The sequence below is a fragment of the Notechis scutatus genome, chromosome 2, assembly GCF_049901735.1.
Source record: "Notechis scutatus isolate UNSWTSFEM ecotype Mainland chromosome 2, rNotScu1.2, whole genome shotgun sequence".
Lineage (NCBI taxonomy): Eukaryota > Metazoa > Chordata > Lepidosauria > Squamata > Elapidae > Notechis > Notechis scutatus.
The window spans coordinates 46,445,452-46,471,044 of NC_142010.1; the positions used below are offsets into that span (position 1 = coordinate 46,445,452).

General features: G+C 38.1%; 1 protein-coding gene across 4 annotated transcripts in view; it reads right to left on the reverse strand.

Annotated features, from left to right (window-relative positions):
- The window catches only part of FGD5 (FYVE, RhoGEF and PH domain containing 5), a 154,762-nt gene that overhangs the window by 3,674 nt on the left and 125,495 nt on the right, over window positions 1–25,593 (reverse strand). For 3 of the 4 annotated variants that reach the window (XM_087954647.1, XM_026678403.2, XM_026678412.2), the window contains exons 11-20: window positions 25,149–25,220; window positions 24,807–24,875; window positions 15,369–15,452; window positions 11,198–11,277; window positions 9,628–9,727; window positions 7,859–7,996; window positions 5,390–5,492; window positions 4,130–4,260; window positions 1,882–2,010; window positions 424–572 (exon numbers count right to left, since the gene is read on the reverse strand). In XM_087954647.1, coding sequence (XP_087810773.1) covers window positions 424–572; window positions 1,882–2,010; window positions 4,130–4,260; window positions 5,390–5,492; window positions 7,859–7,996; window positions 9,628–9,727; window positions 11,198–11,277; window positions 15,369–15,452; window positions 24,807–24,875; window positions 25,149–25,220 — 1,055 coding nt within the window. The remainder of the gene's footprint in view (window positions 1–423; window positions 573–1,881; window positions 2,011–4,129; window positions 4,261–5,389; window positions 5,493–7,858; window positions 7,997–9,627; window positions 9,728–11,197; window positions 11,278–15,368; window positions 15,453–24,806; window positions 24,876–25,148; window positions 25,221–25,593) is intronic. The other variant, XM_087954648.1, reaches the window with a different exon arrangement.

Sequence of the window (25,593 nt, forward strand, 5' to 3'; positions counted from 1 at the left end):
ATTTGGTGAAAACCGCTGGAGCATTCAGAATCGATTTTCCTCAGCCTGTGCCAATATGATATGTCAAATAAAATTATTCTTTGAGGAACCTACTTGCCTCTGAGTTCTGTTTGCTATGAAGTATTACTTGGAACCCTGACACATTATTGGGAATATTTCTAAGGTTGCAAAATGTATTGACCACAAATAAAAGAAATGTATTTATAAACACAAAGCTATCTTTTTGGTTAACTGAAACCATCCCCAGCATTTTGCCACAGCCAAGTTGTTAATGTTTATTGACTCTTCGTTGCCCAAAGTTTACACAAAAGCAGTAATTTCTGTTTAGCAGCATTAAAAAAGCTTGTAAGAGAAGTGAGAAGCACTGCAGGCAATTTTTTTCACTGGTTAGTATGTTATTCCAGGCAGATCAACACCTAGTACCTCTGTGCTGAATTATTATCCTCTGCTCGGAAGCTATAAAACAGAGTTTGCTTGTGGTAAAGATGGAAAACTGCATCCATATTTCGATCTTCCTTTTCTGGGACAATTGTGAAACCCAGCAAAGGCATACTCTCAGTGGCGACTTTGTCCTGAAATCAGTGCAAAAGGGGAAATGGGCTTTAGAGGAAGAGAAATGGGCTTTACACACAGAGAGGAATGCTCTCGGAAAATAGAGAAACTCTCCTTTGTTTTTCTGGATTTGTATGATTGCTAGTAAAATGTAAATAAAATGATCTTTGAAATAATACATACAGGGATTTTCCATCCAATAATGCTAGACAAATCAGTGGCATGCTTTAGTTTTTTCCAGATTTGGAAAATATAATGGCTGAGCTTGACTTCTAGAAACTGCATCAGCACATACATTTTGGTTTCTTGGGAATGGTACACATGTGATTTACCATTGCTTTTGCTCAGAATTTTGTTCTGAATTCTCAGTCTCAATTTCACAAACATTGGGTGGGGGGGTATGTTTGGTGGTCTTGCACCAAAGAACTAAACTGATCCAATTCTGCTTAGCTTTTTGCAAGATCAACCAAGGTTGGTACTGCTATAATCTGCTGCAACAAGTAAAGACTCCTTGAGTTAAAGCTGACTACATATGATGGACACATTCATGTAGTTTTCTTGGCATCTATTGTGATGACCCAGGGGGGTGGGATACAAAACAAACACAGTCACAGAAAACAGGTGAAGCTTGTTTTATTCCTTCAGTTTGCTTCCAAGCTCTGAATATCTTTGACGGAAGACAAAACAACTCCCGCACAGTTACACGAAGAAGGAAAAAAGCAACACAAACCAGGCAAGATAAGGGCTGGAGGATGTCCACAGATAACACACACTGGGAAGGATGCCAAACTCGGAGAGGAACTATAAACTAGAGATATTTACACGATTTGTTTCCAGCGTTTGCCAGTACGCAGGTCCAAACTCTTATTCAGTTGTCACACTTGCAGCCCATGAAGAGGATCAAGGCCCTCTCCTCCCGAGGAGATCACATCTCTCCCTTATCCTCTCCTCCCTGCATGCCCTAGGATGGATAGGGGATGGGCCTGGGTCCTCCTTTGACTGCTCAGCTGGCTCTGCCCTTCCCCAGCCTCCTCCACAACCTCCGGAGCCACACTTCCACTCCCTGTTGGCTGTTCCTCCTCTCCCTCAGAGTCAGTCTCCACCAGGGGCATGACACTTATACAGAAACGATCTCTTCCAATATATTTTCATGACTTCCCTGCTTTGCCTACATTCTAAGATTTTCAATCACTAAGCAGCTGTGACTAGTTTGGCTTTTTCAAAACTAACCAACCTGGCTGGTATTAAAAGTATATATGTCAATCTTGTATATGTTATAAGTTCTGAGTAGTTTGGAAATACTTCCCCTCCCCACACACCAAAACTTACTTCATTTGCTGTGTATGTGTAGAGCACCTTTCCTTTGATAACAAACCACAACTTTTTCCAGTGCCTTTTCCCTCTCTTGCATCTACTGAGATACCCATTGATAGAGGAACCTTCTCCTGAAGCCGCCACCTATATGAATAAATGAAGAAGAATCAAAACTCTTGTAACAACACATACTTGGGAATTGAAGTGATCTAAATTAACAGGAGTCCTCCCCACTGTAATACACTGCATAATAAAGATTTATATGTTTCCTAAACAAGCATTCATACTGGTTGCAATGATGTAGAACAAACACCTTTTTATTTCTTGGAGCTATGTAGATGTGTAGGTTACTAGGCGTTTTATTAAAAAGACAAAACAACAACAGTTTTATAGTATTTATTCTCTTACTATGCTTTTATGTTTATTTAAATTGGGACTTTTATTTCCACAAAACAACACCTAAGGGAATATGCAAGCCAGTTTGGTGGTAATGGTTAAAAGGCATCAGGTTAGAAACTGGGATACCGTGAATTCTAGTTCTGTCTTAAGGCACAAAGCCAACTGGATGATTTGAGACTAGTTACTCTCAATCCTGGGAAGAAGGTAGTGGCAAGTCAATTCTGAAAATTGTTGCCAAGAAAACTGGTCCAAACCATCCAGTTGGTTTCTGTGCCTAAAAGCAGGACTGAATCTTGGGGTTCCTCATGTCCAGTAGCATAGACCTAATTAGCTCTTCAATACTATGAAATTTGACTGGGTCTATAATAATAAATGGATATTTCTATGAAAAACATTGGTATATCATTGTGAAAAGGGGCACTTGTATTTACAGATATTTTGACACTTGGGGCTTCTGAATGGAAAAAAAAACATAATTAGTATCAGCATATACTATAATTTTGATCTGTATTTTAAAAACCATCTTTGATTTAAAAAAAACCAGCATTTTGAGTAATCCATTGCATTTGAAACTTTGAGACTGATATTTATTTGACTAACGACATAGCACCCCCTTGTGGTGTCAGAGAAGAATTTATACAGGTCACAGTTAACACTGATAGGAAAGGAAGTCATTAAGTAAAGGACTAAATAAATTATCGCAGGTACTGTAGTGATAAGAGTTTGACTTTCAATTTGACTTTTAACATTACATAAAGAAAGCTCTTATTACTATTTTAAGTGATATTTTCAAGGGGAAAAATGATTTGGGGTGATCTGTTTTATAACAGTTCTCTCTTTTCTTGAGAAGAGAAAGAGATACAGAACAGAAAACCAGAGCTGGAAGGGGATCTTCTAGCCCAACGCCCTGCTCAAGCAGGAGACTCGAGTCTATACCATTTCAGAGAAGTGGCTGTCCAGTATCTTTTCAAAAGCCTCCAGTGATGGAGCACTAACAACTTCTGAAGAAAGCAATTCCACTGGTTCTGTCAGGAAATTATTCCTTAGTTCTAGGGCCGTGATGGCAAACCTGTGGCACACAGAGCCATTTGTGCCAGCACACAAGCTGCAGGCAAACTTACCTCACTGTGCATGCGCGTGCCTCACAGCTGATTTTCAGCCGGTTTGAGGCCTTTTTTGGCCTCCCAAAGGCTTGAAGAAGGCTTCTGCAGGCTTTGCAGGCCGAAAACTAGCCCCGTTTTGTCACTTTTTTCCAAAAATACCAGATGTAATGAAATGGGGCTAGTTTGCAGCCTGCAAAGCCTGCAGAAGCCTGCAGAAGCCTTCCTCAAGCCTTTGGGAGGCCGAAAAAGGCCTCAAACCAGCCAAAAATCAGCTGCGAGGCTCAGTGCAGGTAAGGGGGCATGGGGGGGGGCACGCATTGCCTTCTGGGTGCTGGCACGCGAGTGCGAGCGTGCAAGTGCTCGCACAATTTTTGGCATAGGAGCCCAAAAAGGTTAGCCACCACTGTTCTAGGGTGCTTCTCTCCTTGCTTAGTTTCCATGCATTGTTTCTTGTTTTGCCTTCTCATGATTTGGAGAATAGGTTGACCCCCTCTTCTTTGTGGCAGCCCTTCAGATATTGGAGCACTGCTATCAGTATTCCCCTGGTCCTTCTTTTCTCTAGACTAGACATACCCAATTCCAAAATTTCAGATCCAAAATTCTTTCTTTACAGAAGAATTCCCCACACACCTTCCCCCCACCAAAAGAGACAATAGTGCACCAAGCTTCCAGATACGCATCATAATTACTACGAATGACCATATAGCAAATGCATTCAGTCTGCAATTTCATTGCATTTTTTGCAGGCATTGTTATATTACCTCCAAAAGAGCTGAAGGAATTTTCTTTTGTCTTTTGAAGGAAGAGTAGTGGATATTGTGGAACACAGAAGAGAAGGCACTGCCTGAAAACCTGGATGAACTTGTAGGGAAGCTGATGCTTATCGGCCGCTCTGCAATAGTAGGAACAGAAAGGTTTATTTGATATATTAGGCATTATATCCAACTGTAAGCACCTTATTGTGGGCAATGTGACATCTCAACACTATTTTATATCTTTAATTTTTATCCTTGAAAAACCATTGATTCTGATCAAGTTAAAACCAAGAAAAGAAATTTCCCTTTAATCAAAGCTATTTTTATACAGTTTGCTTCCAAGATAAACTCTGAATGGTGTAGATTTCATTAGCTACACATTTAACAACAGAACTGGATTATATAGAAGTGGAAGTTGGGCTATGTCCAATTGTGTCCCACCATTGTAGAATAAAAGGTACTTCTTCCCTTCTGACCAGCTCACAGATATGATTGAGCTTTACAAGGTTCCTGTTGAAAATGTTGGATCCTAACAAGAATATTAGTTTTTGTTTGAAGGGAGGGGAACTGAACAGAAACAGAATAACAGAATTGGAAGGGACCTTGAAAGTTTTCTAGCCCACCCCCCCCGCTCAAGGTGGAGGCCCTATACCAGGGGTGTCAAACTCGATTTTATTGAGGGCCACATCAGGGTTGTGTTTGACCTTGGGGGCTGGGGTGTGCGTGGCCAGGGTGTGTGTGGCCAGCTTGATGTCACTCATGTCAGGGGCGCCTGTGGTGGCCTGAATGCTCTGACAGCAAAAATGGGCTCCTGAGCTCCGTTTTTCCTGTGATAGCCTCGTGCAGCCTTCTGCCAGTGAAAATGGAGCTCGCGTGCATCCCGGGCCCCATTTTCAGCTGCAATGGTCTCCTGCAGCCCTCTTCCAGCAAAAACTGAGCTCCATTTTCACTGGTAGAGGACTGCAGGAGACTGTCGTGGCCAAAAATGGGGCCTGAGAGCTCCATTTTTGCTGGCAGAGGCACTGCGGCTGGCCCTTTGCTGTTACCAGGGCAGTCCTGTGGGCCATATCTAAGCATCTCGCAGGCTGGATCCAGCTCCTGGGCCTTGTGTTTGACATCCCTGCTCTATACCAATTGAGACAAATGGCTGTCCAATCTCTTTTTAAAAACCTCCATGTGTTGGAGCACCCACAACTTGCAAAAGTTATCTTTGCCTCTGCGTGCTAACAGAGACCCCAATGTTTCCAATGGGCAAAAAGGATTCACCTCTGCTTTTCAGTTCTGTGTAGCAGCCATCACAAACTTTTGCTAGTCGGTCTTTGAGGTACTTCAGAGGATACTTGTTTCTTGAACAATTTCGGCATATAATCTACATGAACACAAGATATGATACACACTGTCTAGGTTAAGTCAGAAAAAGTATGAATCAAAGTTGGAAGTGACTTGAAGATCATTCAGTTCTAATGCCATGCAACCACATTATTTATTTATTTATTTATTTGATTTGTCAATCGCTTGCAAAATAATAGGCATAAGTATAAACATGAGTAAGAATACAGAAAATAGGTACGATTAAATGGGGACAATAGGACAGGGATGGGAGGCATGATGGTGCACTTATGCACGAACACACACACACATGGACAAATACATATACACAAATGTTAATGGCTATGGTGGCGCAGTGGTTAGAATGAAGTACTGCAAGTTATTTCTGCTGACTGTTGGCTGCCAGGAGTTTGGCAGTTCGATTCTGACCGGCTCAAGATTAACTCAGCCTTTCATCCTTCCAAGGTCAGAAAAATGAGGACCCCGATTGTTGGGGGCAATACGCTGACTCTGTAAAATGCTTAGAGAGGGTTGTAAAGCACTGTGAAGCAGTATATACTGCTTACTATTGCTATTAATTATTCTATGAAATTTGCCCTTCAGCTAAGATCACCTTCCTCAGTAAGAGGATAGGATGACCCAATTTACCTTAATATTTAATTCATTTTAATATATCTTTAACATTATACATTTTGTCACATTTATTGCTCTTTATAATGAACCTGCTTTATATTAATCTTCTAAAATGGATGATTGTATAATAGCACCAGTGTTAAAGCAATGACCAGTCATTACAGGCCTCTTTTAAGTGTTGAAGAATTATTGATATCTGAACATGACATACATTGCACATAAAAATGAAGTAAGGAGCTGTAATTCCAGACAAGAAATAACAGTTGCATCTGTCACAAAATAGACAGGTGGACAAAATTATAATTATTTTATTTTATGAAGTGACTAAGACAGGATCAAATTTTGTATGCCATTCTTGAAGTAATCACACTATATATATAATTTATTATTTAAATTGGTAAAGCTGCCCAACTCAACACTGACTGGGTGATGTTCAAATTAAAAGTGGACATAATACCTAAAAACAAAATAAAAATTAATTATAATATATCCTAATTGAAGGAGGTACTGAGTGCCAAACTGACATCCTATCAGTCAAATTAAATCAATTTATTACAGCCCCAAACCCAATAAGATACTTAATAGTAAAATTGCTAAATACTTATCTCTCTATAAAAAAGAAAAACAGTAAGTATAATAGGACCTAAAATAATTAAGAAGATGTAAAATAAAACAGAATAAAATGGTGCTATAAGAAGTTCTAAACAATGGTGTGGCCTATTGTACAAATGGTAGCACAAACCTGGGTAGCTCAGGAAGATATTTTTGAGACCTTTACCAAAATAAATAACATTAAGTAGAAATACCACTCCCTACTGGAAATTTTTTCAATATTTGATAAACAAAGATTTGTCTAGAGCAGGGGTGTCAAACGCAATTTCATTGAGGGCCGTATCAGGATTGTGTTTGACCTTGGTGGAGGGGGGAGGAGGCGGAGTGAGTGTGGACAAGGTGGGCATGGACAGCTTGGTGTCACTCGTGTTGGGAGGCTCCTGTAGTGGCCCAAGTGGTCTGCCAGAGAAAATAGGCTCCTGAGCTCTGTTTTCGGCTGCGACGGCCTCTTGCAACCCTCTGCCAGAGAAAACAAAGCTCAGGAGGGCTGCCTGCACACTCCCAAGATCCATTTTCAGCTGCGATGGCCTCCTGCAATCCTCTGCCAGTGAAAATAGAGCTCAGGAGGGCTGCATTCCAGGGTGGTCCCGTGGGCCAGATCCAGCCCCCAGGCCTTGAGTTTGACACCCCTAGTCTAGAGTATAGCGCAGTAGGATATGGCTTAGTGTTTCTAGTGAGTCATCATCACAAAGGTAATGCATCCAGCCTGACTAAAGTGAAGGCCTTATGAAATTTCCGAATTGTAAAGGATGGTGAATAGGTTAGAGTGAATCCTTTTAGCAGAATACAGTAAATATCTGAGTGTAATACCTTGCTTAAATATGTTTGGAGATTTATACCACAAATTTATTAACTGAGGTCAGTTCTTAATACCTAATGAGCACAAACTTTCCAGAGAAGCTCATTCAATGAATTTTATCTAAGGCGTTTTAAAACCATGACTATTTAAACTCATATCTAATTACCAACTGGCCAGACTGGATTTTTACAGAGTTGCTGCTTTCAGAAGACAAACCTTTTATTACAGTCTATTTTAAAAATGAGGTTCCCTTCCTGGTAATGAATTGATGGGAAATTGTATGTACTATAATAAAGAGATGTTGACCAAATGTTTCTTTGTTGCCAAGGATCACAGGGCATCCAGTTCTCTGAGATATTTACCTTCCCGCATGCATGGCAATGATGACGCCTCAGTGTGAGTTTAAAGTCACAACCACAGCTCATACACATCATGACGTGAGATACAGGTACCAAAGTTGGTGGCCTCTCACCCAAAGACATTCCCAGTCTTTCCCTAAGCTGAAAATAAAATACAATGGCTTATAATGATGTAGAAGACATGCCTCATCTGAATCACTTCAATAAATATTTGTAAGGATTTACTGCTGGCTTCCATGTTCAACTGAAATGTCACAATCAGGAAGATACTTTCTGTAGAACACAATAAGATGTTCCTTTAAGACAGGCAAGTTCAAGGCTGTGGCCTACAGCCCTATAAATAGCCCTTCCACTCTCCAGAGCATTCCCAGAATCCACTGAATGCCTTTGAGTGGCAGGGATAAATATTTGTGCGTACTTATAAGAACTTTTGGGGAAAGAGTTAAAGTGTGAAATAGTTGCCTGAAGTTGTCCCCCCCACCACCACCTTCCCAAAAACAAACCAAATGTTTTTGGTTTCCCACACTCCTATATCATGTCTCTGACCACATCTTTTGTGGCCCTGGGAAGAAAACATTAAAAATGGAACCCTTTTCTTTAAATGAATATCTGCACAGAAATAATGAAAGCATTATTTTGGCCAGACATAGACAGTGCCATCTGCAATTGCTATTTTGCTGATATTTTCCATTCACTTTTATAGACAAGCTAATGATTTTAGAATAAATTAAGGTGTGATTCTTAGAGCCTTAAGGGCATATATGTACACTCCTATTTTGGAAATGTTTCTGCCAGTGCTATTAAAAGAGTAGGTATCTTAGATTAATAAACAGATTTTGTCCAATGGTTCCTCCCTCTAAAAACATGAAGTGAGAAGCAACCCGATATATGAATACGTTTTTAGAATATGGTGATATGGATGAATCTTCTTTCTTCTAGCATATTCATATTTCTGGCTTGTTCTGCAAAATATCTTATAATTTTCTAAATAATTCATTTTCAGTTCAGAACACAAAGCCCCAGTATCTTCCTTTCTCTCAAGAATTTAACTTGATGAGTTTTTTTTTTTAAATGAAGCCTTTTATATAGCATAATCCCAATTAAAAATAGATTTCCTCACAGAAATTAGTCAGAAGATGATAATAAATAATAACAACAAAAATAAAACTTACAACAAATTAATTAAAATAGTAACATTCCAGCAGTAAGTCTGTAGAGATTCTCAGTCATCCAGGTCATGGTTATCCCAAAGGTGTTTTTTCAGGAGGCAACTGGACTTTCTTGTTTTTTCTTTTGAAGACATTTCACGTCTCATTCAAGAAGCTTCTTCAGCTCTGACAGGACAGTGGGGAATGGAAGGATTTATACTCCTTGCAGGCAGCTGGTTATTTGCATCCTTTTAGAGGGTCATTGAAGCACCTGAAGGTTTATCTGTTTCCTCAGGATCACCTGAGTAGTGCTCCTGGTTCCTCTAGTCTGCATTTTTGTCTGCAAGGAGTATAAATCCTTCCATTCCCCACTATCCTGTCAGAGCTGAAGAAGTTCTTGGATGAGAATCAAAACTTCTTCAAAAGAAAAAACAAGAAAATCCAGTTGCCTCAAGAAAAAGCACCTTTGGGATTCTAGCAGTAATCTCAGTCAGCTGAATAATGAAAACTTATATAGTATTGCAGTAGCTTTTGGCCTTCAGCCTTGCTAAAAAAAATGAAAATAATCTAAATGTCTGACCATGCAAGACTTCTTTTCCTAAATCTACTCATATGCTCTCTTACTTCAACACTGTTGTGGAAGCCGCCTCCGCTGTGAGCCCCATGGCCTTCTGGGATGCTTCTGCTGATGCAGCTGTACCACTCATCCCTTTCAGAGCATGAGCTGCCGAGAGAAAGGAAGGAATCAGCTTGATCCAAGTTACAACCTGCTATTATTTAATGGCTGCATTTCTTTATAGGCGTGCCAGCCTTGTCTCCCTTTCTAAAGCAACAGAGAACTCTGAAATATTTATTTCCCAAAAGTTGACAAATAGAGAATGAGCGCTGCCCTCACATTCATCACACTTTGTTAATATGCTTTTCAATAATACAAAAAGATAACAAAAGTGGAGAATAGGGACACATATTTTTGCAAACTGGTCATTAGAGGTCACTGTTTACTATGCGAAGCAGCAGAAGCCTCAGCTAATGTTGTGTTCTGATTTTATCTTTGTTTGTTGAAATGTCAACTCAGTTTAACTCTGTTCTCTAATGGGCACCATATGAATACTTGTTATCACCCTTGCCATATCCATGTCAATTGTCAAGAGACTCAGCGGTAGATTGTGTTAAGTTTAATTCATTTAAAAAGTAGGGTGGGAATAAATTCAGATTCCTTTGAAGATTCAGGAAATTCTGTAGATTCCTTTAAGCATGCAGAAGGCCTTGTGTCATATCTCAATCCAAGTTTCCTCCCTTAAGGAACTGAATCCCAATGACTTTGGGCATTGCTTGTCAGGGACTGTAAAAGTGACTTACGACCATTTTTCGAATGGGGCAACACTCACTTAACAAATGTCTCACTTAGCAATAGAAATGTTGGGTTTAATTGTGGTCGTAAGTCAAGGACTACCTGCATAGATTCAGCTCAGGCTGTTTTATTTTCCTGCTTCCGTAATTGATATTACTGTCCAGATTATTTAAGTAAAATAAAGCAAGTGGTTAGATATTAAAAGCATAGGCATCAAACCTTTCTTTAGGTGGAGGAGGCAGAGATCTGATTCAGTAACATAGCAAGATTTTCTTTTTTATCAACCGCATGCTCTTTCTGATTTTGATAATGGTTAATTCGTTAAGATGGTTTCTTTTAAACAGGGACCCCATTAAGTTGTCAGTGAAGTTTTTAATCTTCCTTCTGTCATTTAAGCGCTATAAAAATGCATTTAAACCCACTGGGTAGAATTGGCTAATTATTTCGTTTCATTAGCCCTCCAATCACCTCAGAGACACGATTTTACAAGTGAACTTATAAGTAGAGAAGCAGACAAAGCATGACAAGAAAAAAAAGTTATAAAAGATGAAGAAGCAGGCCATATGTCTATTAGAAATATATTTTCTACTCTTCCTTTTATGTCTAAGTACTTCTGAAGTGCTTTTGGCACCCGAGGAGCATAGAAATTGCTGTATCTTTTGACTCTTCAGTTAAAATGGATGCTTATTTTATGGTCAAACACTGAGTGTTATCCAATAGAATACCATGTACATTATTGGAGTTTAAATATAGCAAGACATTAATGAGATCTCAGGGAACAGATGTGTTGATCCACAAATTCAATAAAAACAAATGACTGAATACTGGTACAACATAGCCTACCTTGCAGATAGGGTTAGGCAATTTTCAGCGTATTCAATCTTCAGAACGTTCTGAGCCTTTTTTGTTGCTGGACGGCTGACCTAAAAAGAAACTGCATTTGTCTGATGGAGGCACCTTCATTTATCTTCCAAATATGCAAATATTTGGGAGATATTCATCTTTCTTTTTCATGTACCAAAAGCAACATGTTGTTCTTTGCAAATGCTTCTTAGAACATCTACCTAGAGCTGAGCTTCTCTTTATGATACAAAAGTGATAGATATCTTAAGGAAGTGAAAGCTTCTTTCATGCCCTTTGAGTACAAAGACAACAACCTGGTAAAGGTTTTAATACATGGCCATGAAAGATGTGGGGGGGAAAATTGACTCAATACTTCTCAAAATAAAACAGACTATGAAGGCATAGTCTCCAAAGATAACTTATGTACTGTGTTTCTCATATAATAAGGCCAGGTCTTATTTTTTTTTTGAGCCCCGAAAAAATGGCTAGGACGTCTTTTCGGAGGTGAATTAATTTCTCCCCCCCCCCATGCACCCTCGCCTAGGGTGCCCCGCGGGCAGCTACGCCTCACCACCAGCCACTCCTAACAGCCAATCATGGCGGAGTGTAGAGGACTCCCTACCCCCACCAAGCGCCTTTGCTGCAGACCCGGGTCAGCGGGCGGGCAGTGGGGATGTCTGCCGGTAGCGTTTCAGCTGCTTCTCAGGCCTCTGTAGCTTCCACAGTTCCTGCTGGTGTTGGCGCCTCTCTCACCAGCGCTGTCTCCAACAACAGCATCTGAGTCTCTCCCGCTTTATCCCCATCCCCGGAACAACAGGAAAAAAAAAGATGTTGAGGTACCTGGGAGCGCCGCGCACTGCGTTTTGGTTTAATCCCGAGCAGTTGGGTGGGCGTGAGAAGAGCCGAGCAAGCATCTCTGCTGCTGCTACCCTTGGTGCTCCAGCCTTGGGCTCTGCAAGTTTCCAAAAGTCCCGGTGCACAGCCCGTTCCTGCATTACAAGCGCGCCCAGGCCGAGCTGCAGCTGTCCCTCTCTCGCCAGCACCATCTCCAACAACAGCGGCAGCAGTGGCGGGAACCATGGAAGCATTTCAGCCGCTTCTTGGGTGGGGGAGCCGCCTCCGTAACTTCCATGGTTCCCGCCGCTGCTGCCGCTGCTGTTGGAGATGGCGCTGGTGAGAGAGGGACAACTGCAGCTCGGCCTGGGCGTGCTTGGAATGCAGGAACGGGCTGCACACCGGGACTTTTGGAAACTTGCAGAGCCCGAGGCTGGAGCACCAAGGGTAGCAGCAGCAGAGATGCTCGCTCGGCTCTTCTCACGCCCACCCAGCCACTCAGGATTAAACCAAAAAGCAGCGTGCGGCGCTCCCAGGTACTTCAAAATGTTTTTTCCCCGGTTGTTACAGGGATGGGGGAAAAGCGGGAGCGACTCAGACGCTGTTGTTGGAGACAGCACTGGCGAGAGAGGCGCCAGCACCGGTGGGAACTGTGGAAGCTACGGAGGCCTGAGAAGCGGCTGAAATGCTGCCGGCGGACATCCACGCCAATGCCGCCCACCTGCTGACCCAGGTCTGCAGCAAAGGTGCTTGGTGGGGGTAGGGAGCCCTCCGCGCTCTGCCATGATCGGCTGTTAGGAGTGGCTGATGGCGAGGCATAGCTGCCCGCGGGGCACTCCTAATGGCAAGTTCCTCCCTGCCTTCCCCCCCAATTTTGCATGTTTTAAAATAGGCCTAAATTTGGGAGGAGGGGCTTAATTTCATTTTATGCCTAGAAAACATGGTGGGTCTTCCTATTGGGGGGGGGGGCGTATTGTTGGAGAAACACGGTAAATTTGTCCTGCTTGAATGACTATTTATGCTTGAATCACCTGTCTCATTTATTGGAATAAAATTTTATGAACCTTGATCTCACTTCTTTTTTTTTCATAAACTCAGAGATGGGGGGGAGGAGGATCTTGTGCATCTAATCCAAACCCCAGCTCAATTCAGGCAGGCCAAGTATATTAGAACATATCCAAACTTCTGTTTAAAGCATCTGTTTGAAGAGTTCTCTCAGCTAAAGAACCCCCAATCATTTAGATAAATTATTCCATAACTGAAGTGCTTTTACTATTAAGAAGTTTATCCTAATATTCAATAAAATTCACCTTCCTGAAAGTTTAATCCACCAGATTGTGACAGTGTTCTCATTAAATCTTTCCTTCTTATTAAATACAATAAATTTATTCAGCATTTTCTGACACAATTTACTTTTTATATTATATTTTTATTTTAATCTTTCTGTTTGTATACTGATCATTGCTTTTTTGTGAACTTCAAGTGTTTAATATACACTAAAAGCATCCTATTACAATCATATCTCATTATCGAATAATGTTTAGCTTGTGTATCTAATTGCAATCTAGAGACCCATTTTATGGGATATTTTCCAAGTTAGTAATCTTTCATGCTGTGCTGGTGGGTCTGATATTTTTTGCCTATATTTTTGTATTTTTATTCTGTTCAGTCTTGTTGCTTCACCTTGATTTAATTTTATATACTATAAAAGTATTTCTAAATTCCATCCCTATTTTCTGAAGTATTAGTAACTGTTTTCAGGATTCAAAATTCACACCAGAAACATCATTGAAAATTATTGGGCCAGATTCTTATGTAGCCTCAACTGAAATTACACTTCAATTTGATGAGCATTGAGTCCCTTTTCCAAAGAGGTGTGATTGCATCTGTTATCAACACCTAGCCAACTCTTCAGTTAATGCTTTGCTGAAACCAAAATAAGTCACTAAGCCAGAGGTGAAAAACCCTGTACCACACTGAGCCACTGACAGTCAGGCAGCATATCAATTTTAATAATACTACAGTAGTAGTGGTAGTAGTAGTAGTAGCAGCAGCAGTAACAATAACAACAAATGTATGAGTGCTGTGCTACAAACCACACTCAAAAATACATAGGAAAATCACATTTAAATTGAATTACATTTAAACTGAATTTATATCAAATTATTTAAAGATGATAATTATTATCCTTTTTGATCACATTCAAGATTGAAGTTTGATGATAAAAAAAAGTTGCAAAAGACTAGGTGCTTCTGCAATCAATCCAGACCATATTTTGTTGTTCAGTCATTAAGTTGTGCCCAACTCTTCACAACCACGTGAAACCACAGCACTGCAGGCTCAGCTGTCCTTTGTTGTCTCCCAGAGTTTGTCCAAATTCATGTTCCTTGAGTCGATGACACTATCTAATCATCTCAACCTCTGCCATCCCCTTCTCCTTTCCCCCCAGATTATATGAATTTGCCTCAATTTATATTGGGTTCTATTAATCAGCAAACATTACCAGAATGATTACAAAACAATAAAATTAAAAATTTTCACAGTGTTTTCCAGGATAACACAGTGAGGCTGGTCACTACTTTACTGTTTTCTGGATATGCTTTATTTTTTCTTAAAGCAGGAAATAATTGATAATTGAAGAGTCAGACCCGTTAAGCATGATTGTGAAAAAGCAATACTTTTTTTGATACGAAAAATAAATTACACTGAAATGATGTGCATTGCTTGTTTGCATTTTCTATTTCTGTGCATGCCTGCTGCTTCTCCTCTGGTCAATTTTTAAAAAAATGTAAAAAAGATAGTGAATCACATGGAGATAAATAGTAAAGTAGAGGATGAATCATCACAAAGTTCCAGAAAATTCTCATCTAAATATTATTTTTTGTATTCTGCATTTTGTTTCTCTGCAAATTCAACATAACTTCTTCACTACACAGTGATTCACTATGAAGTTTCTTTCTCCTATAGCATTAGCAAATCCTGGTAGTTATGGAGAAAGGAATTAAGGAATCCCGATTGGACAGTATATATGTTCCATTTTATTTTAGTTTTATTCAAAACAAAGAAGTTTTAGATGAACAAAATATAAGAGTACATTAAAAAAGGGTGAACATTACTTTCAGGGGGTTCTTGGTGCTCTTTGAGCTTGCTTGTTTTCTTGCAGATGTTTCATTGCCTAAACTAGGTAACATCATCAGTGGTAGTGGACTAGCAATGATAAAGTTACCTAGTTTGGGTAAGTGAAACATCTGCAAGAAAACAAGCAAGCTCAGGGAGCACCAAGGACTCCCTCATTTCAAACCCGAGCTACCCGTATTCTCCTTTATTGATATATTACCTTCATGCCAGACACAGCCAATGTGTTTTTAAGGCGATATTTGCCATCCTTCTGGGGATATGTATACAGCAGGACATCATTCATCTGTATGAAGAAAAAATAAAATCAATTATATGTAAGCTTGAAACAAGTCCAGGCTGATGCTGGCTTTGGTGAAACTCTAGTCTAGGACTGTTTTTTCAGAGATGGCAACATGGCAGTAATGGCAAAGATCAAACCAATACACGTCTATTTAATAAAATGGACTGAGTCAAAGAGTTGTAGTGACTAACAAATTTGATTTGGGATAGATTGACAGATAGATAGATAGATAGATAGATAGATAGATAGATAGATAGATAGATAGATAATAGATAGATAGATAGATAGATAGATAGATAGATAGATAATAGATAGATAGATAGATAGATAGATAGATAGATAATAGATGATAGATAGATAGATAGATAGATAGATAGATAGATAGATAGATAGATAGATAGATAGATAGAGTCATTATTATTCTAGTCATGTCTTAGAAGCATAGAAATATTAAAATGTGACATTATTCTTTGTTTTGGATTTATTACAAATTAGCATAAAATCCATAGTTTGTTTATCTTATTTACCCAATATACTTATATAGCCCTCTTTTTGTCAAAGCATCTCAAAGAAGTGTACAATAAAAGTAACAATAAAATATATACAAAATAGAACCTTAAAACAGTATAAAGCAGCATTGATTTATGGGAGAGGAGAGGAAGAAAATGAATTATTCTTCCAGCATTCCAAAGTGTGGGTAAGTACCATGGATCGGGTCAGCTCTTGAGAATCAACCATCCTCACTAGATGAAGCAGAGGATCTCAATGATTGGCCAAATCTTTTTCAATTGTAAGCCACCCAAAGTCATTGATTGAGATGGGCAACTATAGAAATCAAATCAATCAATCAATTATAAGGTCAGTAGCAATCTGAGAAATATCCAGGTCCCTGAATCTGACTTGGTAGTTAAGTAGCCAATGTGAAATTGTTTCAAGAAATGTGTTAAGTTGTGTATGGCCAGGCCACCAGTTTGGCTGCTGTAATCTGCACCAAATACAACATTTGGACCAAGTGCAAACATAGCTCCATGTAAATGATCTAAATGTGAGGTTACCAATGCATGAACAGTTATAGCTTGGCTATCTTATCCAAGAACAGGCATTGGGTGCATATTGAACAGAATTAATAATAGATATTCCTAGCCTCCAATTATAATGATGATTCTATCAACACTCTCAAACCTATATGCCTATTCTGAGCTGTGATGGCGCCTGCCAGAAGTTTGGCAGTTCAAATCTCACCAGGCTCAAGGTTGACTCAGCCTTCCAACCTTCTGAGGTGGGTAAAATGAGGACCCAGATTGTTGGGGACAATATGCTGACTCTGTAAACCGCTTAGAGAGGGCTGTAAAGCACTGTAAAGTGGTATATAAGTCTAAGTGCTATTGCTATCCTTTCTGAGGGAGTGCAACCCATGCAGAACAGATAAACTCCCCAATTTCAAGCCTGCAAAAACTCCCACAAAATCAGTAGATGCTTCCTGGCTCACTTCCACCCATCATGTTATGCTGTTAAGACACAGCACAATCTCTTTTGATTCAGGTATTATGGAGAAATAGAGCAGAATGTCAACTAAAAGTTGGTAACTTCTTGCTTCAAAATCCCAGTGATTCCCCTTAGCCATTTCATATAGATCAGTGTTTCTTAATCTCAGAGCCTTTAAGATATGTAGATTTCAACTTCCAGAATTCTTCAGGCACATGGGGAAACCCTTCCATTAATGTCTGCAACTAATTATTTTATAAGTCTACTTTGCAATATTATCCTGTTCAGAGGTGGTATTCATCAGGTTCTGACCAGTTCTGGAGAACCAGTAGCGGAAATTTTGAGTAGTTTGGAGAACTGGCAAATGCCACCTCTGACTGGCCCCACCCCCATCCATTCTCTGCCTCCCGAGTCCCAGCTGATTGGCTGGGTCTTCTTTTGTTGCCCTGCACAGGAGAACGGAGCTGGAAAGCAGGTTAATAGGGCAGGAAGGGAATGGGATTTTGCAGTAACCTTCCCCTGCCACACTCACCAAGTCACACCCACCAAGCCATACCCACAGAACCGGTAGTAAAAAATTTGAATCCCACCACTGATTCTGTTCTGCTGAAAAGCAAAAGTTATAGCAAATGTATCTACCATGTATTTTCCAGAAGATTGAAGAACCTTTTGTTACAGATTTGGAGAATATGGAGATGGAACAGTTAAAAGAAATAGATGCTTGATAAAGAATACAGTTTATTGCAATTATTAGTAGGTTGCTGGACTGGCTGAGGGCTTTTCCTACCAAAAAGCCAGATGGAGTTTCATTTGAAACTTGACAGGTATATATGAACACTGCTTCTAAAAGTAGTCTGAATTTTAGTTTGTAGTTACATTATTCATCTCCATAGTCTCCTACTTACTATTCTTCATTTATTACTGTCTCAGATTTTTTTTCTAGGTCAGCAAATACAGATTTCCTACATAAAAAAATAACCAAAGGCTTCTCAAGGAAGTTTGTGTCACATTTATGTATTGCTTTGCCAATATTAATTTAATAATCACAATATCTGACTCTCCCTTGTGAATTTATATTGATTCCAGTACCGCAAGTACCAAAACCTCTACAAAGATATATCTAGGATAGTTTCTTGTAAATTGGGAATTGGCAAAGTCAAGGGAGGAAAAAACCTGACTCTTAGCTATTAAAGAATAGATCACGAAAATGAATTTCCCTTGGCTGTTATAAAAAAAGATTAAATGTGACTTTCTAGGAGGAAATGTCACAGGAAGAATATCAAGAGAAGTTAATTTTGTTATGAAACCACAAAAATGTCTTGATTTATGCAGTTATTAATTTAGCCTTTAAAATGAGATGATTTCACTGTAGAAAACAGATAAAAATTAGGTTGTAGCCTTCTTTGAATATGCAGTGTTTACTTAATTACTGGGAAGGCTATGCCCTTTGCTTTGCCTGTTAATGTAGCTACCTAGTATGAGGTCAGTTCAGGTCACAGAAAAGATAGCTAATGAAGGGCACCCTGCCATCCCATAAAATTAGTTTGTATGAAGGATTGTCAGGCTTTCCCCAGCATGCACTGCATTATGCCCTGGCTATACATTCTGCTTGTTGTTTGCAAAGAAAAAAATATATTAAAAAGTTCTACAAAACACAAGATATTTTGCATTAATTATAACAATGGGAGCTACCCTATTGCACTGTTGCTATGGCAGCCATGATTATTATCCTTTGGTTTTATTAAACATTAATGATGGTTGTGTTTGTTAATTGCCTTTTAGAGTGATTTCCCATCTGCTTTGTCTTCACATTCAGGGAAATGTACCTAAGGTCTCAAGTCCTACCACTATTCATGACTAGCCACCAGGAAATTCAAATTAATGCTGTTGAGCTAGCCAGGAGAGGAATGATGTTGCTAAATGTTCGTGTCAGCTTTGAGTATCTATATAAAACATTTGTATGGAAGATATTGCATAGTTCATCTTTGTGCACTAGTTCCATGTTACTACACACATTTCTGTACATTACTAACAGATCGACCAAGTTGTCTAGTAACCTGGTTTTATTCTGTTTGTGTTGCTTTATTTTTGTTGAATTTTTGCAGTTGGGAAATCTCAGTTCACTCCTTGGGTCTCTTTTTAATTGATGATGCTGAAAGTCAATACTGAAGTTTCCCTAAAATAAATAGCTTATTTTGTATAATGCTTAAAACCAAATTAAATTGCTTCATAATTAGTTTGACTGTGTATTTATCCATGCTGTAACTGTTAACCAGCAGTGCTCTATATATAGAATATCAGGAATACACCTGTTGTTCATGAACCACAAGATCTACACACAAAGAGTTCAATTAGGTACTTTCACAGAAATCTTCCTAGACTGGCAGTCTACATTTGGGTCAAGCTAGATAAGATTCAGCTGCATTCAAGGGGAATTGCTCCTTGCTCTCTTGTGTCACCATAATAATTCTATACTAGTTCCATGCTTGATACCTCCCTCTGGCTAAGCCAGTATCTCTCCACAACATCTTTCCTTTCAACATCCTTACGATTTATATTGACTGTTTCTTAGTATGATTTGATTGCTTATTTGTACCCTATGATCATCATTAAGTGTTGTACCTTATGATACTTGATGAATGTATCCTTTTTTAATGTACATTGAGAGCGCATGCAACTAAGAAAAATTCATGTGTCTAATCACCCTTGGCCAATAAAGAATGAATGAATGAATGAATGAATGAATGAATGAATGTGTCGAATAGATATAAACTTGTTTAAAAAAAAAAAAGAATGAATGAATGAATGAATGAATGAATGAATTCATTCATTCATTCATTCATTCATTCATTCATTCATTCATTCATTCATTCGTTCATTCATTCAACAGAAAGTTTAGGAGTTATCCTGGGTGGTTTTGTCTAAAGGTACTGTTTTTTTTAAAAAAAATATGGTCAATATTAACATACTATTTGAATGAAGATTTTATTTTGTTCAAGGGATCCTTGGTGCTCTATGAGCTTGCTTGTTTTCTTGCAAACGTTTCATTACTCTAACTAGGTGACATAATCAGTTTAACAGATTTAACAGATAATCAGAGTTGGAAGGGACCTTGTAGGTCATCTAGTCCAACCCCCCATCCAAGCGGGAGACCCTACACCATTTCTGACAAATGGCAGTCCAATCTCTTCTTGAAAGTCTCAAGTGATAGCGCTCCCACAACTTCTGAGGACAAGCTGTTCCATTGGTTGTGCTAGTAAGGAGTGCTGTTTGCTGTCAGTTTATATTGGTGTCTTGCCTATCTGTGTGAGTTTGGGTGGCCTTAGAAATTCTTTGGTTGGGCTGTTTACTGATGGCTCTTTGGCAGTTTCTTGATTGGAGTATTGCTTACTTGACTGTTGGTCTGAAGCTAACTTTGGAGTTAATCTATGCTGATCTGAGTGCTGATTACTGGTAGAGAGGTGCTGGAGTCTTTTTCTCTTTTGGGCTGGTTGATTGTCTCTTTTGCATAGACTATAGATGTTGTTTATGTCTATGTGTCTATTGATGGCTGATTTGTCTAAGTGCCAGGATTCTAGAAATTCCCTGCATTTTTGGACTTGGCCTGGTCTGGGATTGTCAGATTTTTCCAATTGTTTCCTCTAATTGCTTAACAAATAATTATTTAAAAAGCAATGCGCAGAAAATCTACAGTTGCTGAATAGATAATAGATAAATAGACAATTATATTTGTTTTAGAGGATTGCACTGCAGTCTGCAAAGTTCAATATGTTTTACTTCAGAGTAATCATACATAAAACCAGAAAAGGAATATACTCCTTTTCAGTAGCATTTAAATGCTACTCAGGACAAATTCCTATGATCTATGTCAGTGGTGGCTGCATTTATGCATTCTATTTTAGTACCATACCATGCATAAATGAACTGCTATTTATTCTGCAGCTGTGCAATATGGGCATTTATATTTTCTGCAAATTATTTTAATTATTAGATAGAGTAGGAACCAATAACCGCATTACATAGTCCTACCATGGCACTTTTTACAATTGTCTTCTGGATCAACCAACTATGTGGAATAATGTTCCAACAGTTTTTCAGGAGTTTTGTTACCTGAAATTTATAAACACAGTCCTAAGCATGAGACAACACAGGCTGTTTTATTTTTGATGATCTAAATCATTAGCTTTCATTGTTACTCCAAATTTTACTTCATAGCAATAGAGATGTCTGACTGTACTATTCATTTTTGGCAGAAGAGATGAAAAACAGGAAAGGATGTCACTAGTATATATTTGTTCATGTGCCATTAAATCCCACAAAAACTCGCTTTTGCAATACTTCCAACTGCCAAGAGATAATTATTTCCCCCCCTGCAGTGAACAGCCAGTCTAATTTTGAGTCACACAACTTGAAGCACAATCTAAATTCACATTTCATTCAGAAATGGTTTTCCTTTTATCTTAACGCACACAGCTTATAGCAATGAGTTCGTCTTTTGCAATTTGAATGACAAAAAACTAGGAAAACATCATTGAAACTGAAACTATGTTATATTTCTAGGTCCTATTTCAATGCTTCAGGAAGGGAAAGAGAGCAACCAAGAGGAAAAAAAAACCCACTACTGGTAAATTTGCCACTGTAGTTGGTATCTGAAGCCATCTACTAACTTAAAAAAGGAATGCTTTAAGACTTCCTATCATTAATATAATTCAACATGCTCTGGGAACTAAGTACATAGAAAAAAGTAAATTTAGACGGAGAATTTAGTTGAATTCAAATTTAGTTGAACTCCTTGGAAGATTCTAGAGCAGATATTGAAGTATTTGAACCATGAATGCACTGAAAACAATGTAATGGTTTTTAGAATTTAGCACGCATTGGTTAAGAACTAATTTTATCTCGATTTTCCATTGGATAACTTAGTAGACTATGGGAATGATGTAGACATAATATATCTTGACATTTTATTTGACAATTAAGTATGAGCTGAATTATATATCTATTGAGTGGATACGCAGCTAGTTTGAAATCCATGCTCAAAAATATACTCATCCATTGATCCTCATCAAATTGAGGGAGGTATCAAGTGGGGAGCCACAGGACTTGCTCTTAATCTTTTAAATCTTTTAAGGAATCAATTTTTCAGACAATACAAAATTAAGTAGGTAGCTAACAATCTAATTAAGAACTAGAATTCAAAAATAACATTCAAAACAATCTTGATAGACTAAAACTGGGCTTCAAATAAGAAAGTAAATGTAATGTAAATGTCCTCAGTTAATGACCACATGTTCAGTCATTGTTCAAACTTGCAACACTGCTAACTGTACTTAAGAACAGTCCTTGAAGTTCCAACCGTTGCAGGGTGCCATGGTGACGTGATCATGATTTCCATCCTTCCCTGCCAGCTTCCCACAAGCAAAAAATAAATAAATATTTATTAAAGTTTTGGGGAATAATGTCCAAACTAGCATTTATATTGCTGCAACATTAAGAATTCTGATTACTTAGGACTTCCGGTTTGTCGGCCGCGGCGGCAGGGATTTGCTGACTGCGCGATCCCCTGCCGCGCGCTAGCCGCTTCTGGGGCTCCGACCCAGACGGAGTGCACGGAGCTAGGCTGCCCTGCAGGGGCAGTTGAAGGTAGGGGGATCCGGAGAGGGGTTTGGGGGGTGTTGCAGACCCCTCCCCGGCCGGTAGAACCCCTTTTCCCAGGACGGTGCAGCGGCGGATCCGTAATGGCCGCCACAAAGAAGCTGGCAGCCGGGTAAGAATGCGCAGGAGGAAGTGGAGAAAGTGCTTGAGAGGAGAAAGTTTTTCTTGGCTCCTAGGACTCTAAGACATATTTAATAAAATTCCTGAAAAGTATGACTTTCTGAATAATACCTGCCAGAAGAGGAAAAAAGCGGCAGTTTGATGGTGCTGAAAGGATAGCTTTCCCTCTTTTCCTACGGAATAAATAACTGGATATTAAGAAACCTATTTTTTAGGTGAAAATTGGTTTTAAGCGATGAGTGGGAAGAGAGAGGATTAAAAAGAAAATATTTGTATGCTAAGACTTTGTTGGAGGAGATGCCTTAAGGATTTGAAGACTAGAATATATTGCAATAAGATTTTAAACAGATTTGGACTTTCTTTCTCTTTGATTGATATTACCCCAGAAGGAGAAAGTGAGAACTCTGCCTTGGTTTGGACTGACTGATAACTTTGGGACTGCTTTATTTTTTTATTTTCTTTTGAATATTCTGGTTGTTGTAAGAAGAAAGAAGGGGAAAAGAAAAGAAAAGATTTATAATGGCTCTTTCTGTTGAGGAACTAAGAAAAGAATATGAACAAGCAAAAAAAAAATGGTAAAGATGGTGTGGAAGAAGCTTTCCTTTTTTTTTTAGAAATGGCGCTTACTAACTATCAACAAACATTACAACAGATGAAGACAGCAGAGGAACAAGAAAGAAAGGAAGGAGCCATTTTTAATGAATCTCAGAATTTGATCAAGAAAGAAGGAAGAGAGAAAAGAAGAAAACTAAAGGACTTAAGATCTAAAAAAACATTTAAGAAAGGGAAAAATAAGGTGCAAAACCAATATGATGATAGTAAACAAAAGGAAAAGGAATACGACAGAGAAGGGGAAGCTGGTAAGGCAGAGGCTAGAAGAAGGCGGGGTAGAAAGGTTTGTTGGGAGAAGAAAGAAAGGGAAAAGGTGGAGAAAAGCTACAATGTTTTGAAATTAAATGAAAAAAAGGAATTTTTATGGATAATGGATAAAGTATAATTTTTTAAAAAGATTTTGCAAGGTACATAAGATGAGATGGTAGTATTGTAATGGTTTAAGAGTTGATAAGAGATTAAAATGTTAAAATGTTTAAAAATGATTGGCTTTAAAATTTAATAATAGGGAGGTTTAGAATACTGTTTTAATTAAAGAGTTTAATAAGATTATGGTATTGATGTTATTATAAAATTTTTATTATAGTATCTTTTTTTTAATATTTGGATTTATTGTCTAATTATGTACTTAATTATTTTGGATGTACTAGTTAGATAGAATGTACCAAGCAAAATCGGATTGGGTATTGGATATTATTTTAAAGATTAATTTGATTAACTTAGGGGAGATAGAAAGGCATCATACTCTGATTAATGATTTCAGGAGAAACTTATTTTCTTCTTTTTATAAGGAATGAGACAAAGGGATGATAAAAAATGGACAAAAGATACAAATATAATGATTCAAACTAAGATGATTAATTAAGATAGAATTAAGAAGGGTGAAATATGTGGAGAAGTTAATATAGAAGGCTTAGAATGGTAAATAAAATAAGTAATGATATGTAAGATGAGCATGAATATAATTGAAGTCCATGAAGAGAGAGATACCTGGGTCCAAGTTACTTTCCAAAAAGATTTTTTTTATGTTTTGTGTGTTGTGTGTATATGTTTTTTTGGGGAGAATTAGTAAAAACTTGTAGAAATATAGAATGAGAATAATGGTAACTAAGTCAGAAAGAAATAGATGAAATAATAATAATGATATTGAATAAGAGTAAAGAGAAGTAAAGAGAAATTGAATAAGAGGTTTTGGTATGTTATATGGAAATGGTTTAAAACAGAATCATAATTTATCTGACTTGTTAAATTTACAATGAAAAAAGGTTTAAACATGTAATGAATAATGATAATTTGTGTGTTTTAAAAATTAATAAAACTTGTTTTTTTTAAAAAAAAAAGAATTCTGATTACTTATAAGTAAGTCCCACTGTGTCCAGTTATTTATTCCCTAGGAAATACATTGCTGATTGCCTGCCTTATTTGCAAAGATCCATTCATGTACATCTGACTGCATATTAATAGACAGTAAAAACAAAATCTTACCAAGAATAAATGTCGAGGATGCCTATTTTTCCCAGACACTTTCATTAATGTCCCTTCTTTCAGAAATATCTGAGAAAGAAAACAGAGGCACAAATACATCTTTTTTTTTGTTTACATTCAGTAGTTCAATAACTGAATCAGAATACAGACGCAACTCAAGGCACTCATTAATTGCCTTTTAAATTAAAGAGAAATGGTTTAATGAAACCGTAAAGTTTGCAGTGTCATATTGTACTGAATATTGATAAATAATCAAGGATATCAGATCTATTGAACTCAAATCTTTACTGGACTGAACCTCAAATCTTTACATAATAATGTTATATCAAAAAGAGAACTTACTCTTCCTGGTTGTAGAAGATTGCTCTGTCCCTTGACACTGTGCTCTATATGTACCAATTTCTGCAAATTTTCCTGTGGATAAAAAAGAAAAAAATAGTGTGGTTTAATAGAAATTTACTATATTTAATGCACATGATGTGCTTCTGTTTGAATGAAGGAAAGCAACTGAAATATAGCATCACCAGTCTCTATATAACATGATTAATAAATGAAGAAAATTCTAGAGAAATAGATTAGTGTAAGAATACAGTAAGTATGGGTCTTTGTACATATACAACTGCATCCACAAATAACAAACAGGTGAATTTCTATCTGAGATTGAGAAGTAGTAGGAAGAAATCATCAGTTATTGGTGCTGAGTTGTTGTCTACTATCACATATATTCAGGGATGGTATTCAGCAGGTTCTGACCAGTTCTGGAGAACCGGTAGCAGAGATTTTGAGT